Source organism: Schistosoma haematobium, chromosome 3 (genome assembly GCF_000699445.3).
Source record: "Schistosoma haematobium chromosome 3, whole genome shotgun sequence".
Lineage (NCBI taxonomy): Eukaryota > Metazoa > Platyhelminthes > Trematoda > Strigeidida > Schistosomatidae > Schistosoma > Schistosoma haematobium.
The window spans coordinates 24,738,831-24,759,268 of record NC_067198.1 but is presented as its reverse complement, the minus strand read 5'-3'; the positions used below and the strand labels follow the sequence as shown (position 1 = coordinate 24,759,268).

At 32.0% G+C, this 20,438-nt stretch overlaps 1 protein-coding gene across 1 annotated transcript in view; it reads left to right on the top strand.

The window, feature by feature from the left end:
• The first annotated feature begins 5,276 nt into the window (after positions 1-5,276).
• The window catches only part of MS3_00005327 (uncharacterized protein), an 86,249-nt gene continuing 71,087 nt past the window's right edge, over positions 5,277-20,438 (top strand). The window contains exons 1-10 of the mRNA XM_051213380.1: positions 5,277-5,451; positions 5,489-5,544; positions 5,581-5,609; positions 5,643-5,711; positions 5,744-5,867; positions 5,904-6,017; positions 6,051-6,173; positions 7,230-7,575; positions 8,619-8,731; positions 15,534-15,642. Of these exons, the coding sequence (XP_051069355.1) occupies positions 5,331-5,451; positions 5,489-5,544; positions 5,581-5,609; positions 5,643-5,711; positions 5,744-5,867; positions 5,904-6,017; positions 6,051-6,173; positions 7,230-7,575; positions 8,619-8,731; positions 15,534-15,642 (1,204 nt within the window). The 5' untranslated portion in view covers positions 5,277-5,330. The remainder of the gene's footprint in view (positions 5,452-5,488; positions 5,545-5,580; positions 5,610-5,642; positions 5,712-5,743; positions 5,868-5,903; positions 6,018-6,050; positions 6,174-7,229; positions 7,576-8,618; positions 8,732-15,533; positions 15,643-20,438) is intronic.

Sequence of the window (20,438 nt, the reverse complement as noted above, 5' to 3'; positions counted from 1 at the left end):
TTTCATTGAAACAAAGACTTAAATCAGTCATCAACAAAATGTATTGTGCAGCAAAGGTCATTATCAAAGAAAGAACAAGGTGCATGCTTCATTAAAAGCCTAAAAGACATGAAAACAATTGTGTCACATCCCACTGTGTTTACCAATCTAAATGTGTGTGTGTGTCACACATACTTAGGGAGGAGCAATCATGATCTCAAAATTAGGGTGTGTGAACACGTACCAAAATGGTCGCAGGAACAAATACAACCAAGTGGCCCAATAAGAGAAGAGGAAAAACATCCATGATCCTCTATTGTTAAACATATAATTGAAACAGGCCATAAGGTTGATCTAAACTCGCCTTTTGTGGTGTTTTATAAAAGTGTAAAAGGGTGTGTACTAAGGTTTATTAAAGCCTTGGACATACGAAAATTTAAACCTCTTTTGTGTATTCAAAAACAGTTTGTTCAAACCTTAAACCTACCCTGTTCAAAGACGTTCAAAGATGTTCAAAGACGTTTCACACGTCAACTACTAGGATGTAACTCGAATCTCGATTACACAGACAGATGTAAGCATCTATCTTTAGAACCTTTATGGCACCGTAGGCTAAAACACAATTTAATATTTCTCTACAAAGCGATATATGGGCTCTCTTTTCTAACCTCCTGCCCGACTGTCACCCACGACCCAGCCTATAGACTTAGAAACAACGCATATACACTACTTACCGTAAAACACCAAAAACAAATGCGTTACAAGTTCTTTACGGTACGGTACAGTTTATTGTGGAACAGGCTGCCAATGCCTATCCGTAACTATGATACGTTTACCAGATTCAAAAAGCTAATAACCCTATTTCTAGACTCCAAAGAGCTTCGACATTACCTTGAACTCCCGCCCACCGATGAGGCACTCTATTACGGACCGCCTAGTATCTAGAAAGAACAAAATTATAACAAGTTCGACTGTTACTAATCTGAATATAACCAAATCATAGGATATATGGCTTATCCTTTCCTATTATTCATTGTTTATTAATCATGATTTCATGCTCCTAACCCTAGCTTTCAGTCCCCAAATCTCTACAGGTTAAATGTACATTATTCTTCCTAAAAGTCATGCTTTTTTTTCTACTGCAAGTAGACAGATAGCTCAATCTTATGGATGCTGATCTACTAAGGCCGATCATTCAAAGCTCAAAATTTGGCCACAAAGTCTTGTGAGTTTCTCAATGTTTTATTTTTCTCACCCTAAAGTCTTTTTCTTTTTTTCTACAGTTTTATACCCTCTCATATCTTTTGATTTACTATTAATCCTTACTTCTTTAAACCATTAGTTATTTTCATAGCAGTGTGATATACTCTATGGACATCTAACCCATAAAACAGAATTTTTAAATATCTGATTTGCTTGTAACATGGACCTAGTAGAGACCGTGTATTCCAACACATGAAGGTGGGGAGATAACTTCAATCCACCCATGTCTTTAGGGCAGAACATTTTGTTTAATTACGGCTCCTTATGGTTTAGTGGGATGTCACGGACTTAAGGTATTGAAGCTGATTTATCACGCAAAATACCTCTTTAAATCGTGTTACGAACGTTGAATTGGTTTCACTTCCTACCCAGAAATCCTATTACAAGCAAACTAGACAATTCGCTAATATACGAAGCCTACTCAAGACCCTATAATCCTGAAAAAAACAAATAAAAAAAAACGAAAGGGGCTCTAATAGCTTCGATAATAAAAGGAAGATAGCCAGTTGTATATCACAATACTGTTTCTAGCACTATATTTTATTTTATAATCACACATAATCTTATACTCTCAGCTCTTTTCCGAATCGCCTCCATTTGTCAGTTGTATGTCCACGCACACCTTGCTAAAGCTTATTTTCTTTAACCTATTAAAATGCTCTTTCTTAACAAATACCTTAATAAAAGGAAATTAGACTGAGTAATCATACCTTAGACATTTCTACATGAATATTGGCTACTCTGCCTCTCGTGTTTTCTTTTACTTGCTCCCTCTTTCAGCCCCCTTGAGATATGGAACAGGTTACTTCATCCTGCACCATCTTTAAAGCCTTGGATATCCCAAAGGGTCATAAGGTTGAGATTTCTAGATAATCATACCTTCAATGGACCTATTCTTGACCATCAGTCGCACATTCGCAACGCAACTCTCGTGAAGCGCGCCAACTATAGTACTGATTAAAACAATCTTCATTCATGTCTTATAAATTTTCAACACAGCTATGTAATTTAATACAGTGTATATTGTATCATTTGTATCAATTTGATCTTGCCTGTAAACTGGCATGCCTCATGTAACAAACTGTTATTTGAGAATAAATTATTATTATTATTATTATATTGACTTATTATTCAAAGTGATTAAGTTTCGAACTGTGTTCACATTATTATTATTATTATTACTTTTATTATTACCCTTATCTCCTCAAACTCCATTTTCAGTCTAGTTGACCTTTAATTTTTACATACAAATGCTCTTAACAAGTATATGTGTGATCATATTGTTCGAAATGTATTGCGCTAATATATCACATAATTCTGATAATCTTCATCTTCTTATTACATTGCCGAAAATTTTCAAAGAAACTAATTGCATTAACTTCGAAGTATACTTGACTAAACATCAAGTCGTCACTTTCTGGTTCTGAATCCGGTTTACCCATATTTATAAGTGCCACCAAGCTTACTGTCGTAGTCGCTCATAAAAAGTCTCTATCATCAGTCTTGTTGCTAACTGTGGTATCATAAGCCACATTTCAAGTTTTGTCTTATATTAATTCAACATTCTTATTCCACATCAACGTACAAGTTAACCTAGCTTGAACATGCCTTACATTATGTTTTTTTATGCCATTTTAATTTAAAAATTATCTCAACCAGTGCTGATATTTTCCACCAAAACTATCAAAATCGAAATTGTGAACTCGGCTATAAAATCAGCTGCATAAATTGACGTTTATAATATCTAAAACCACTGGTAATAAAAAGTCACCCCCAATTTGGTGTTAATTATCAGTCACAAATATGCACAGAAGAGAACATACGGAATCTGTTGTTAAATTAGGTTAGATTATGGTAGACAAACGGATGGTGCAAATCATCAGTTAATGCAGCCGAACAAAACCGCAGATTAGTCGATTTTCAACTCGTGAAATTTTTGATAATTTCAACTAATCTAATGCAGCATCAACCAATGAACACGAGTATAAATAATTGTTTTATTGAAAATCAGAACATTTATTGTGAAGCATGTCTCTCGTGGGTGCACTTTTATTCCTGGAATTACCGTCACCTGTTTGTCCAGAATTAATAAACTTTTGCTGTTTCCTCAGAGTAAGAGAATTTTCGATAATAATTCATTTGTATTACTAGTATTGTAGTGAACACAATTCGAGTGGGGACAATTGAATGTATTTAACACAAATTACAGGACTCGTTAATTAAATCTAACAATCATAAGGTAAATGCTTAATTTGCAAAATTCCACGAATTATCTCGAAATGACTCAGACTTCATTATTCTTGCATTTTCATACAAATTGCATCCTGTTTCCATTCCTTACTGTTCGATCGTCAATATAAGTAGCACGTACCACAGCATCACTAGATCCTATCACGCTTCAGTAGTAATGAGTTCGACAAAGTCTTCTTTTAACTAAGTAAACCATTTTAAACTGAACAGACTAACTGGAACGCTAATTTGAATAGATGAATTTACTGATCCGGAACTTGATCATAATTTTACAACTCTATCTTCAGCAAATGCATGTCAGCCCCGATGAACGGCAATTTTATACGTAGATTTCGCTATATTTGTACAGTTCTAGGTCATGTCAACCTACGTCTAAGACTTTCTTGTGTTTGTCATAAGTAACCACAGTGATATAAAGTAGAGTTGTCTTCGACTAGTTCATCTGGCTACACGAGACTCTCATTTTCTGTATTGTATATTTTTATTAGGTAATTTGCAACTAACGCCGACCACTAGGTTATAAGTTAAGAGTCTGGGTGAGCATGTTTTAAGTTATCTTAGTACGATATTGAATACTACACAAAATTGGGGACATGAAAGCACATAAAAAATCTTGAGAGCAAGCTCAATTTACGACAGCCAAACTGGCAATAACGGAAGCTTTTGAGCCTGATATATATGAGATTAGTTTGTGGGGACTAAACATGATAGCTTACTTAGCGTATATGGCCCCAAGATTGGAAATAAGAAGATAATCTTTGTCACAACATCACGTGCACTCATGAAGCTGAGAGTCTTTGAAGTTGGCCTGTCGTGTTGGTGCAGTCGTATATCGTTTATCTAAGTACTGTTCCGTGGTCAATTGTCGTGTTATAAGTCTAGGTTATATGAATGGTAATGGGCAGCTTCTTCGCGATTACAAGTTGTCTGTGCATTTTTAACCAATGACCACTGCTATTTTCGCCAGCAATTCGTCACTCAGCCGTTGTTTCCATGAAATGTCCCAAAGAAAAGACCAGGAGAAAAAACGAACCGCCTTTGGAAACTGGACTGCAAAATATCGAATTCAAAGGAGTTTATTCCTTGTTGCTCATGTTATAGCATGTAGAAGTGTCTTTAAAACCTATGTTGAGTGATTTATCACTACACATTACGAATTTTCCATCGAACCGGTTAGTTGATCGTATGAGTTAGATATTAGTAACGTTTACTGTCATCAAACACCACACATATGGATTAAGACAGTTTTTGAATCTCGTCAAATATGGTTACGAATATAATGTTGTATTGGGAAACTACAGGACGTCCTATGTTAGAATAATATTTCTAGGGTTAATGTGTCAGCGTTTTTGTACGCAACTCCAAACAACCAATAACAACAGCACAATAAGCATAATCAAAGGTTACAACTTCGACCCGCTGTGGATACTAGTTCCTTCAAAGACAACGTCGGATAAGACACCACAACTTAAGAGTACACAATATGTCAATGTGGTCTTTATTGTGATCAAAAAGCCCCTCGCTTGATGATGCTACAACTGCCGATATCTATAAACCGTTTCACTCTGAGACAAATGCATGCACTCAGATTACAAGATATATAACTATCAAACTGACTAAAATTAGTCTAGTCCACTGGCTTGAATACTACCTACTAAACATTATCAAATACACACAATCATACCGAAATAGCAAAAAGCGATCCTAAGAAAATAATTGATTTGTACGAGATCGTCTCATTGCTGTTGGACATTGTATTTGTTTGTAAATTCAACGTCTTGGGGTCATAAACTGAACTCGATTTAACTTTCAAGGTCGATGGGGCCGTTATCGTGTGGATGTTCTTTATTATTTTACCTAGAATGGATTTATACAACACGGCTAGGAAAACCAAGCACTTCATTCTAACTGCAGCATTTTTATTGCTTTGTTTATCATCACTTGGATCCTGTTATAATGGTAAGTGGTGTTATGCGTAGTAATTTAAATAACATAGGTCTTATTGTGAATAACAAAGAAGTCCAAATTCTTGTCGACGGCATAGAAAACTTTGTAAGTTGCTTTTACGTTTATTTAATTTCTTAAAAGTGTCGGCTGAAAGGTTTCGAAGCTGGCCGGTAAGACTCTTTTGATAATTCAAATAATTTTAGAACTGATGATGCTTTTTCTTTGTTTTCGGGATTATCCTTTGAACCATCATTTCTGGATTTCGGTGAACAGTATGAGCGGTATATAAAATGACGTTTTTTAGACCCTTTTCTTATCCAAAATATGTTGAAGTCACCATCACCAACATTGATGCTGACCAGTCGATTGATCTCGTCACTACTTTCGGAGTTTCTCAGTTCATATTTTGGTCCATATTTAACCAGACAGTTCGTTCTGTGTTTTCTTAATGTTCTATACTTTAGGCGCTTTCCCCTGCCTCATCTGCCAGTTTTAATGTAACATTTTTACCCTATACTGTTGGTGATTTTGAAACTTCCATATATATTCAGACGTCATTAGGTGTTGCAAAATATCAGGTTTCTTTCAATTATTCATTTTCTAGTATTAAGGTATTCGGATCCAGCTACATCAGTGACGATTATTTGATACCTCTTGTCAATCTCGAATCTCTGGATGAAAGAAAAAAGTCATTCGAATTAGAACTAGTCAACCCTTTATCCTGTTCTGTAAAGGTAAGATATTTCTATTTGAATACCTCTCATTTTGAAGTACGGCTATCTTTTCCACGACTTTTATTGCTACGCTACCAATGACCTTATTATTTTTTTTGAAAACCATGTCAGTAGTATGGGCCTATTAATTCAGCATCTGTGCCATTCTCTGGCTACCTTTAGATAAAGCAAGCATGTTTCTATTTTAAATATTTCGTTGCTCAGTGAACGTTGTCAGGAGGCCTACAACTGCTCACGCTTCTCGAAATGATCACCTGCCCTTTGACAATGTATTTTATGTACTATTTCATAATGAGTTGCTTTCCACACTTTGGTCATTATTTTCATTCAGTTGAAAAGGAGTGTTTTATATTTGACAAGTGCCTTTGTTTATTCGTTATCGGCAGTTTTCCACCGTTTTAACATGTTTTACCAGCCTCAAGAATAAAAGCGGTTAGGGGCTAACAACATATTCCACTAGTGGTATTTGTGCCCGTAAATGTGATGAAAATCGACCTAGGTCACTGTTGTTTGTTGGCGTACTGTATTAACAAGCTTCACGTAGAGAATGCCGTGTATAAAACCACCATTTTACCGTGGTTTATAATTGGATATGTCTTTCACTGACTTTTTTATCCAGTTACATTTTATACTCCACAATAGTTATCTTAAAATCATTACTAGTGGCGTATTTTAAGTACCTTTTAAATTGCCTGCATAGGCCACTAAAGTTTGTAAAGAATCCGTTGTGATAGAAATATTTAGTAAGATATGTAAAAATATTGAAACGTTCACCCATCCCATCCACAGTTGGTAGACGTTTTTGGATAAAATCCATCTAGGTTGATGGACAGTTCATTCAAGATTTATGCTATAGACGTATGGAGTTTACTAAATAAGTGTTCACTCAGATGAATCTGTGACTACTACCTAGAAGGATCTGTAAGGCTGTTGATGTAGTAATTAGATTTTAGCCGACGCAATTCTAGGTGTTTTAATCCCACAAGTCTTCTGTATTTATTGAGCCTACTAATTTTAATATTTTTAAATAAGATGTTTTGGTAACTATTGCTTCAGGTTGACAATCTGAGAGTATTTCCTGGTGAACTTCTTACGAACTATTGCAGCTATTCCCAAGTCACATCGAATTCGACTAGCATAAATGATCTAATTGATAATTATGCATTTGAACCCATAATACTTCATTCTTACGAGAAAAAAAGTTTATTGAAAACAACTATTGATGCGGATGACGCAAAATTGATCCAAATTTCAAGTTTACTTTGGGAGTTTGATCATCACCGCAAACCTGATCAAATATGTTCTGGAGGTTCAACTAACGATGTGGGTTTCTTGAGCCCAGCAAATAAATTTTCGAAGTTACCAGCTGCATTGATTTCAGTCAATGAATTTCCCAATCAAGGTAATCAAAACTTTGGTAACGGGACTTAACTATTTCTAGTTTCCATGGTTATTTTAACGTGCATATGGTAAATTCCAAGCATCCTGGTTGATCGTTTACAAAAATTTTCATTTATGAAGTTGTATGTTATATCCATTTCAAGTCATCGATCGGTCAACAAAACAACATCGTAGTAAATGTGATGTACCCATAGAGCATGCTTAATAGGTGGAAATTCACATAGCATTTTTCACAATAATGTGTATGAATAAATACGTCATACTCTTTGAATATTTTGGTTCACAATAGGCTCAACTTTGTTTTGTGATGTATTTATAATCTAGGCAACTCTGTTTTTAGTCTTACTTTTCTTCCGCTTCTGATTTTTTTTACGCTAAAATCTTGTTCCTTAGTGATCGTATTTTATCAAAATAAATCATTAAAGTCATTGATTACCATTATTCAATTTACTGGACTTTTATTAAGTACATTTAAAAATAAAAAACCTTCTGGTACCTTGAAATAATCTTAAGTAACAGCAACTTAGCTATCATCAGTATAATAATATCTAGTCCATTTGTTTATTTACTGAGGATTGGTTTAGTGCTAACGTAGAATGTTAGGTTAGGAGTCAAAACAATCAGCACACAAATAATTGGTTCCACACTCATACCCCACTTCACCTACTTTAATTTTAACAACCAAGCAGCACCACTGACTTGTATAAAGTATGCCTTAAAGCCAAGTTCATAAACACTTACTTGATTACTGCTTTAAAATTACTATTATTTCTATTAGTGTTGTTATCAGTTATGTTGAGAACTCATTGAAAGAGCCAAAATTTGATAGGAATAGACCTTGTAGTCGTTCATTATTAAAACAGCTATTGGGTTAATTTGCTTGAAAATGCTTTTTCACCAAATTTGATTACTCCAAATACTTATTTCTTGCTTTAACGTTTAGGTCCATTGTTATGATTGCTTCTGGTAGGCTTTCTTTTCATCCATACCTCCATACTGTTGCATCACAATAGATATTTTCTATTTTTTTCTTTTTGTGTATAGTTCTGTACTCACGTGTCAGCCTTCTGTATCTTGGTGTTATCAACAGTCCATCTGATTCCATTTCTAAACCAATAGAAGTTTTATTTCTCGGTAATCAGCTACTTGAAGTCACAGTAAGTCCGTTTGCATGTTTATTTCCACATAACACAGTCGTATTATGACGTTTTATTACTCTGAATAAAAACTTTAATACTATGGTTATTCGTTCTAGTAGCTTGTCAAACGACATCATTGTTATCATCAAAGTCTTCTTTAATTTATTTAAATGTGTCAGTATTGTAAAACGTGTCTTTGTTGTGTTAAAATTTTTGGTGCATCATAACTTCCTATTTAAAATCCAGAGCTGTGCGGGCTGCAGACAAACTCCACATTTTCGAGTCATCTAAGTGTACCGCAGTCAGTAATTACGGTTACATTTTCCTTTATTTAGTCACTCGCTGGTAAATGTTTTGGAATAATTTCATTACAGAGTTATTTAGAGGCATAAATTTTGCTATTTCGTAGGTTTTCTTTCACCATGATTGACTGCGTTACACTCAACACCTCCGTTGAATGACAGAGTGGCATTTTTGTCGTATTGCAGTCGTACTGCCAATTGTATAGGGATGTAACGGCAGTAAGGTTTTTCCCTTTACCAGCCAGTATCTGCAGTCATGTTTATTCACGACGGAAAGATGGTGTTAAAAGTAGGTTGGCCCTAAAAAGGCACACCCCACCTTGTTCTACGAATTTCACCACTGACAGCAAAGTATTAGAAGTACAGGAGTAATGCATCAAGAACCACTTACACAATAGCCATATGTATCCGGTCTCGAATAATTGTCCCCTGTATGTTACCTTCGCGCTTCTAGGTCATCAAGACCATCCCTAACCCGATTCGTTTTCTAGGTACCCCAATAAAAAGTATCTTTCTGGGCCTTGGACAACCGAGAAGTGACAACCGCCTTTTTATTGATAATAACGACCCACTTCACTTTGTTCACAACTGTTTCCCCACTATGTATATAAGAGTTTATGTATACTTCAAACTACTGCATGATAAAATTATGGTACGCTGTCACTTGAATTAGATCAACAATCAAAAGATACATCTATCATAGAAATTCGTAGCTCTGTCAAGTAAACGACAAATAAACATGCGAAATCGAAAATCTTCGTAATATTCCATTAATAATAATAATACCTAGTCTACATAAGGATCTACTAATCAAAACACTTATTCACAGAATTCAGTTTGATCAAGCGAGCAATGCGTTATTAAGACTTAGAAGGTTTTGGAAAATGAGTTTATAAAGTTATTTTCCCATATTAACAACTTTTATTGAACCATGAACTAGTCATAAAAAGCTTGCGATATTCCTGGTGTCTTATTTTTGACCGTATTTTGACATAAAATTGTATTGACGATTCATCTTTCTAGAGTTAATCTATTCTGATTTCTTAACTATGCTGTTGAATATACTAGAAATCAATCGCTGGAACCTATAAATGTAATAGCTTATTAATGAACATAATTGTTGTGATGTTTTCTTTTAAATCCTAAACATTTTAATAAGTTGCTTATGTAGAATGATAAATATCATTGACTTTGTACATTTTAATGTTGATTGTCAAGAAGATATCTTGTCAGTATCATGACTTTAATGCAGTTTTAAAAATAGTTTTGTATTTATACTGAAGCTTTGCATTATAACAAAAATACTAAAAAAAAATAAGTTCTCTCAAAGTTCTCATTAATTTTTCTAGTGACTCTTAAATTAACAACAACAAAAAGTTCATCCTTGTGATATCAGTAAAGAATTTAAAAGTCTATTTTTCTATTAATCACTAATATATCAAGGGCAACATTTTAATATTAGAATTAGAGTTTTTTTTAATGAATTAGCATACCAATGATTAGTTGAAATGGTGATTTTTTTCCTTAAAAGTATATTCTTTATTATTAAAATTATAAATAAACAACAAAATCTAAAAATGTCTTTAATAAGTATTGATTAGAATGAAAAAAAAGAAAACTATGGTTACCTATTTCATTTATAATGTAGATCATTAATAAATTTCTTTATTTTATACTTTCCAATTATGAAATCATAAGTATAAGTTGCTATTCTTATCACTTCATTCTGTATACATTTTCATCTTTTATTATTTCATTCAATTTTTAACTTTCAATTTTGGTTTATGAATTATTCATAAACTATAAATCGTTTTAATTTCTTATCATAAATATCTTATCTTATTATCAATGTGATAGATTATTCTAATCACTGTATATTATCATTTTATTCATGACTTATTATACAATATAAATTTAATCTATCATTAGGGTGATATAAAATCCTAAATCAAATTGTTTTCATCAAGAATCATATATGAATAATCTAAATGAGTTAAAATATGTTTCTTTGTTTGTTTGTTTGTTTTTATGATTATTTTCTCAATATATTAATGAAGTACAACTATTACATGCATTTATAATTAAAAACAATGTGAACGTTGATATTATATAAGCTTTCATAAAGAACTACATTTTACAAGTTATTATGTTAAAATAGAGTAAAGTTGGATACCTTGAAATTGTTTATCTATTTAGTTTTGTTTTTGTTTTTGTTTTTTTTTAAAGAAAAGAAAGAAAAATAGTCCTAGTTATGTTATGATTGATAAGAACTAAAAACTTTGCCTATTCTTATCAAAGTATGAAAAATAAAATAAATAGATTTTATCAGCTTCAATAGACTCTTTATTTTTTAAAGTTTATTTCTAAGCTAAATTTTTTTTAGATGAATTTCACAACAGATTATTTGGCTATGTATTTATAATTACTGGTAAAAGTAATACATACACAAATAAGTACACTTTAATTATGTAAATCATCAATATGAAACAATCCATTTGATGATGATTGTATTGCAACTTTTGAGGAAAAATATGAAATTAAAGCATTTAAACAATATATTAAATATATGGAATAATTTAATGACATTAATCTTAATCTGCTGTAAGAAAAGTCAAGTGAATATTTGTAAAAAAAACAGAGTCAAATCAAAGAACATACGTTGATTGGTGTATTACTATTACTCAGGGTAGTTACGATAATTAAGTGTCAAGATTATAATATAAGTATCACTAATTAGTAGTATTAGTATTAGTATTAGTATTAGTATTAGTATTAGTATTAGTAGTAGTAGTAGTAGTAGTAGTAGTAGTAGTATCCAGCTGATACTATTCAGCAGTTAAAAGTAGTATATCTTTACACCTATTGAATAATTCTATCATCCTATTAGATATTATTTTTGTACAGCTAATGCAAATGATGTAAACGTCATTATTTATTACTAATCTATTTTTCAAATCAAAGCATTGTATTTCATATGTCTTCTTTTTTTTCTCGATTCTGTTTTTCTCTTCAGCATAACTTCTTCTTGAATGCATTATTTTATATTTTTGTAAATAAAATGTACTATTGTGTTGTTTTGATGTGTAGCATCTTAATTTATTCTCATATTCCTTAATTAAATCATGTTTTGTGTCAAGTTGAATTAAGTAATTTAAAATGTATAATTCTTCCAGTCATACACCATGTAAAATACACTCACGTATGTATGTACAACTCAAGTACTTTTCAAAGAAGAAACTGAACTTTCAAGGTTCGAGCAGACACATACACATGTACATGAGGAATATTCAAATGGGATAAAATTTATATCATGAGTTTTGCTGTATGATATGAAAATATGTAGGGCATGTTTAACAATGTCATATTATTAAGAAATATTTTATTTGACGAGATCTCAAAATGTTTAGAATCACAAACGAATAATCGGATAATTTTAAAAACTTATGGCTGAGATTGTTATGAAGCTAATACATATTGGTGATTTTTCGAATATAGTTATCAATTACTTACTTAAGCCCATTACTCCTCTCGGAACACAGACCACTGACCAATGATCTCCAAGCAACTCTCTTCTGAGCTCTCCTTTCCAGTTCTTGCCAAATGCTACTCATTGTCTTGATGTGTGCTTCCAGTTCTCCGTAACACATATCCCCTTATCAGCCTCTTTTCTTTTTACCTTGTTGGTTTCAAGTTGAGGGATGTCTTGTGATGCAGTTTGATGATTTTTGAAAGTGTGTCCCATTCATTTCCAATATATTTTACTAATTTACGTCTCATCTAGAAGTTGATTTATTCTCTGACAGAGTATATTATTGCTAATGGATCCGGAGTATTTTGCGTAGATAACTGTTTATAAATACCTGTATTTATATGTAGATTGTGATGATTGTCTATAAAGAGATATTTTAACGTTTAAGTTAAAAATTCTGACTTTTGTTGTTGGCTGACAGAACTTCTGAGCCCAAATATTGTTCGATTGTAAGAATATTGCCCTTCTTTTGCTAATTCATACCTTCACAACTTCACTAGATGCCTCCTATTTGTCAATGATGCTGTCCGGGTATGTAAAGGTTTCAAACTCTTTCAGAGCTTCACCATCAAGTGTGATTTGGTTGATGCTTATTATGTTTTACTTCAAGATCTTAATTTCTTTCTTGTTAATGTTGAAGCCTATTTCTGCAGAAGACATTACCACACTGGCGGTCTTTACTCGCGTGTATGTGACAAAAGGACCAAATTATCGCCAATGTCCGAGTCGCTTAGTTGTGTCCAAGGTGTCCATTGTATTCCATTTCTTTTTTGAGATGTGGAAGTCTTCATAATACAGTCAACAGTCAGAAGGAGGAAAGGCATCATTAAGCAGCCTTATCTAACACCAGTCTTCACCTACAATATATTTGTGAGCTGCTCCCTGTGCATGACTTTGAAATTCAGTCTCTTACATGAGTTCCGTATGATAGTGACAATGTTCTCATACTTTATGGTGTCATAGGAGAGACTCCACAAGTGCCAATAGATTTATACTGCGTTATTTTTGGTAAACAAGTTAAACGTTTTAGTACAGTATAACTGTGTTTTTGAATATTTTCAGGTTATTACTGAAGTGACTGTTATAAATATTTCAGCTTTTCAACTTGATCAATTTATTCGACTTTTTTTCAAATAAAAATTAGCTTTCCGACTCTATCCAAAGGTTTTTTCAATGTTGTTTTAATCTAGTGTAATTTCTGACAAATTAAAAAGGAACATTTTTTCTGTAGAATACTAACTCAGTGTAAACATGGATATGCGGATATCATCACTTGTTTGTTTGTTTTTTCTATTAATTCTATATCATATCAACGTTGTTGTTCAACAGATGATAATCATAAAATTCTATAAAACTAAATAAATTCTTATAATCTCAATACAAATCGCTTATTAATAAGGTAGTATAATCAGTCATCAGTTTAGTCACCAATAGAAATAACTATTTGGTAACTACAGTTCATATATAGATTTTTAGAATGGTTTCAAATAAGATAATATGTGTCAGTAATAATGATAGTAGAGAAATATTAAATTTGCCTTGTTTCTAATTTATTAAGCATTATCATCATCATCATATCACTATGCTTATGAGTAACAATAAACAATTATTTATGTGAAAGTTTTCCAATGTTTTCCTTATTTAGTTTTGTTAAACTGATTAGTAATATTAATTGTTATTATTATAATTTATTAATAAATTAATATTTATTTATAAATTGAGGTCAATTAGTGTTTTTCTTTTTATTAGTGCGAAGTTTTCTAAATATTAGTGCCATAATGTCCCAGTATAATTTTAATTTTATCAAGACAAAACTAATATTTATATCTTTTATTTGTTGGCATATATCACGCGGATATTTGGAATTAGATTATTATTATTATTATTATTATTATTATTATTATTATTATTATTATTATATGCACTCTACATAATCTTGATATCCTTAAATAATTAAACTCATTATATACATATAAACAGCTTCGCCTCTTAACTTTAACAACAGAATCAGTCATTTTAATTGACTTTAAATTCTTAAATAAATTTAAGATATTACTGTATTCTTATTAATAATGTTAGATGTTTTTACACTAACCAATAGCTGGTTAATAATTAATTTGATGATTAACTGTTTAGGTTGTGACAAGAATCATTGAACTCAATTTTTTCACTTTGTACAGTTGGTCATCAAATGAATTGACTCAACATTTTTAAATACTTCATTAGATGTAGGCTCAATTTTCACATGTTGAGATTTATCAGCCAAATATGTTTTCAATCTTTATGAAGCTTACTGCTCATAACATAAAATTTAGGTAGAAAGGTTTCTAATAGTTCCCTTAAACTATTTAAGATATACATGGTTTAATCATAAACTGATTCAAGTTTAAAAACTTCCAGGAGCATAGAACTGATATCTCTCTTTGTAGTAAATAATTTATTTTTAATGTTAGTTTGATTTTGCTATCTTTTCACAGACATATCATTAGCGTTAAGTTGCTTGATCAAAATACAATTACTATTGCATTATTCTAATTTGAAATTGTGAAGTTAGGCACTACGGGAATATTCAAATTAGTCAAAATAACACAAAGACCGACGGTTAGGAAAAAAAATACTAGAAACAACATAAATAAATTTCTGTTGTTAATTTATCAAACCTTGACGACTCATAAAAATAATGAAATTATCCAAAATAAATAAATCGATCAACGTAAATTTCGTGAAATCTTTTCCTCTATGACAACAATCTTTTTGTTTCTATCTTTTAACCCCTAAATGAAAAAAACACCTACCTCTAGCTGACATGGTGTATACTTTGTAAATATAATCTATTTTTTTCAATAAATTAAAATATTTTAAGAAAGAGAATGTTTATTGTACACTGAACCAATAGTTATCTAATTTCTATCTATCGATAGTATCATACTCGCATCCATCATAAAAATTTAATCTAAATAGTTGTTTGTTCTTTTTTTTCTAATTGTAGAGTATTGAAGCCAATATCTATGATGAAGCTTTATCAATTAATATTGCAGAAAAATTTATTGCACCGCGTACTACGATTCCAAAAACTATTGCCATTGTAACACTTTCATGTAAGTATAATATTCTGTTTAATATTTAATGAATCAAATTGACTATTTGAATATTTTTCTACAAATTTCTGTACTGGTAATAATCATGCACTTAGTGTTGACTTATTTTGAAAGGTTAAGTACTCATCTTAAAACCTGAAGATTCTGAGTTCGGTCGTAGGAAGTGTAGCGGATGGCCACTGCTAAGTATTTCCATACTAGGAAGGGATATCTGTTCAGTGTTTAATAGTCCTCAATATTTGTTTAACTAATATCGTTCCGTAATGTAAACTATAATATTTCGTGTGTGATGTTAGAATTCATTGGTTTTATGTGTCACTATTAGTTATAATATACAGAAATTATCTGGGTTCCCTTCAGTGAACTTGTCATTCATTTGTTGTTATTATTACCTATGGTCTTAATGGGAGTGATACACCCCCTGAGATTTGAATACGTGTCACTCAACTTCACAGTCTAAGAGGTTGCCACCGATATATTTGGCCCTTCAGTGGCCTAATATATTTGTTTTTACTAGCGTACATATTTTTTTTCTTAATAATCTCCTGGTAGTTAGTATTTTTGTCCTTTAGAGTTTGTCTATATTATGCACAAATATCTGTGTAAATGTCATATCTTTTCGTATAATGCATAATACATATGTATGGATAATATCTTTCCAATACGAAACTTTTCCTCAGAATACTATTTCTCTCCCATACACCCGTCGTACCTAAGAAAACGAATAATATTTTACTTTTAATCAAGCTTCTGTGTTGCTTAATTGTTTGAGAAAACTTTGGAATACATTCATTTAGGGTTTTGTTTTTTGTCATTTTAATCACCCGAAAACATATTGCTAATTATTAGAGTCCACAAACAACAATATTTTATTAGTGTATTAGTAAAGTCGAATCGTGGTTAGCAATAGAATCCGCGTTATCTCTCGTCTCAATTTACGGTGCTCATCAGCTGCATGAATCACTCGTCATAAATTCCACTAATAGCCACAATCTAACTTTACTGAAAACTTTAACTAAGGGCACTATTGAGGTAATCGGCTCCAAAAAAGCATATATTAAGGAAAACCGGTCGACTGCATCCTTTAATTTTAACGACAAAAAGCTCACACCCTTATGTTCATAACTTTATACCCGTCGAATAAGTAAGTAGCCATCTAGATTCAGTAGATTATCTGGTAACACTTCGTTTAAAGCGATATGCACTGGATTTTAGCCTCTGAGCATCAACCCTGGGATATAGGTACGATTAACTGACGAACCCCACATCGGATAAAACAGGCGTCTTGGCTTTCACTGCTAAGCGTATATGAAATATACTCTAAAACCTTGCGATTCAAGTTACTATTAAGACAATCCTCTCAGGATGCCCATGTCGATAGAGGTTAATATAATATAGTCTTTAAGATCAATAATTTATAAACTAAACTCTTTAGGTGTATATCTTATTAGTGTAGTTGGAAATATAAATCATCATTTCAATAATAATCTATGGATTATATATTCCATTGTATAAATATCTACATATCATAATGGAATAACACACCGATAATGACAAAATTGTTTTTTATACAACTTGAGTAATTTGTCAATATTAGATGACAATGAACAAAAACCATGCTGTGAAATGTCAATGATCATCAGTGTAGATGTATACATATATATTTGTTATTGTATAAATGAAAAATTCTAATAGTTTTTAATAAAAAAAATTTTTGAAGTGGTTTATTCAAACAAGCAAATTTTTGACAGATATAAATTTTAGCATGGCTCCATGAACTTGTCAAAATATTAAAAATATGCATACGAAATAATTATAGTATTGAGTAGTGAATTATTTCCGTACGATATACTTCCAGTAGGATTTTATTGTCACAAATCAAGTCTTGCTGACAATACTATTTATTAACAATATCCACTACATAGTAAAGATATGTACAACATTACATTTGGGATGCCTTTCGTCAGTGTGAATTATAAAAATAGTCACTAATTAACCATTTCTTATAAGTTTATTCTTATTTAGTTGTCATTCTACTCATCATTCATTGTTCATCCTAAGAAGGTGCTGAGCAATTCCACTGTACAAAGAGATCAACGAACTGAAACTTCTTACTACATATTAGTTAGTATCAGTAATGTCTGTAGTAAGGTAAAAATGCTAAGTTGGGGAAAATTATCTTGATTTGTCTGACAGAACTCCATGTTTGAAAACTTTCCTATCAATTGAATTCAGAAAGAAAATATATCATTATAAGATTTGAAAAAAATAAACTTTTCTTGTCGACTGTTTTTTTAAGGTTGTTATTATTTGTTTAGCTTTCACTAGGATTGGACTTTTCCCCTTTCTTGTGTTTGTCTGACGATTATTCATAAATTGATTTGTGTGTTGTAAATCTTAATCATTAGATAATTTTAGTTATCAACCTTTTTCATTCATTTTATGAGATTCAGCTAAATATTTAAAAGTCTGACATCTTTCTTTTGTTTGTTTCCTCTCTCGGATGTTTTTCCAAATAACTCGATACTCTTAATTAAATCTCAAGATTATTTTAATGATTCGTAAAACATATTCCAGAAATGTTTAGGTCAAACTGATTAAAGAGTTTCAGTTGTTTTATTTTAAGACATCTCTTTGATACAGGACATCAAGTTTTCACATTCAAATCTATCATGGTGATTGATAGACAATCAAAATTTAGCCTTTTTAAATTTGATGAATTCGTATTCGTTAAATATTCAGATTTCCACTTTTAATTAAATTCACTGATATAAGTACGCTAGTTCTTATGTACAATTTTAATTTGAAATTATTACAACATATAAGCAGCTGGCGAGAACTTAGCAAAATTACATGAACTCACTCAATTCCGTTCAAAACTTTATCGTTTCCTTCATCATGATAATAAAAAGAACTATGTGTAAGAAATTTTACTGTAACTCTAACCAACTATAGGTTCAAGTATTTGGATTTGAACCACGTTAATTATGTACGCGTTAGTGATACTATCCAATTTTCTAAGCCAATATAGGTGGAATAAGTTTCGGAATTGTGACCTACTAATTCAAATTCGACTACAGTCATCGTTAAATCACGCTTTCAGCTACTTAAATTTATAATGATTTTGGTCCGACTAGTTAACACAATATTCGTACATTATTCAATCCACACAGGCGAGTTGAAAAACCCTGATTCTAAACCGGCTATGTATGTGGGATATAAGACCCTAAGGAAGAAATGACGTAAAAATTTATCCTGGCCAATGGCTACCATGGGACTTTATTTCCTGACGTTCCCTTGCTGGACTAGACCTTGAAATTATAGGCTCAAGTTGTGATCTCTTAAACAGGGCACCTGTTTCAATTCGGGAGTCCAGGGAATATCTAGGGATACTTACAACATTACATTACACACTTACGTACTAAACGATTTGCAACAGTCACTTAAGTTATTAGAATATGTTCAGTTTACTTTTCATAAGTTAATTTGTTTTGAAAAGGTTCCTCAAAATATAATTATTTAACTATTCAACATAGTGAATAAAATGTTTATTTTAGAAAAATAAATTGCGTATACTAAAATGTGAGAAATATAGTAAGAGAAAGGGAGTGTGATTAAATTTTATATAAAACTTTCATTCAAAATGTTTATTCTGGTCAGCGTTTTTTAATAAGCTTGTTTCCTACGGAGTGGGGTTACTGACCCCATGCCCAACCTTCTTCTTTTTCCCGGGCTTGGGATCGGCAGTAACCGTACGAGAGCTACAGGTGCGATACAATCAACAGCTTGCGTGCAACTAGACGATTTGAACTTCGCAGATGACCTGACCCTTCTGTCACATACAAACCAACAAATGCAGATCAAGACACAATGTGGCAGAAGCCTCTGCAGCAGTAGGTCTCAACATACACAAGGGAAGAATCAAAATCCTCAAATACAAACACATAGAACACCAACACAATCACACTTGACGGAGAAATTCTGAAAGAGGTGGAAACTTTCACGTAGCTGGTCAGCAGCATCATCGGTGTACAAGGAGGATGTGATACAGACGTAAAGGTGAGGATTGGCAAAGCAAGAACAGCATTCCCACAGTTGAAGAATATATGGAACTCAAAACAACTGTCAACCAACATCAAAGTAAGAATTTTAATACAAACGTCAAGAGATTTCTACTGTATGGAGCTGCAACGTGGAGAACTATTACAACCATCATCAAAATAGTACAAGTGTTTATAAACAATTGTCAGCTCAAGATACTCAACGTCCATTGGCTAGATACCATCATCAACAGCCTGATGTAGAAGAGAACAAACGAGCTTCCAACTGATGAAGAAATTTAGAGAAGACGTTGGAAGTGGATAGGACATACATTACGGAAATCACCAAACTGCATCACGAGGGAAGCCCTAAATTGGAATCTTCAAGGGAAACAGAAAAGAGGAAGACAAAAAAACACTATACCGGGAATTGGAAGCAGAAATAAAAAGGATGGATAGCAACTGGAAATGATTGTCTATGAAAAAGTTGAATGGTGAATGCAGGTGTGCGGCCTATGCTCCTCCACTAGGGTTAACAGACGTAAGTTAGTAAGTTTTATTCAGATGTCATTTTTATGGCTACTATCGTTGTTCCTGTTCTGTTGTTATTTTTGTCAAGAAAACAGAATAAATGAAATATTTTTATTTATTGAATAATAAAAGTAGTTAGTATAAATAAAATTCACTAATGAATTTCACTTTATTAAGTTTGCTATTTCTATACTTTAGATTAAAAAATATTTATATAAAAATAGT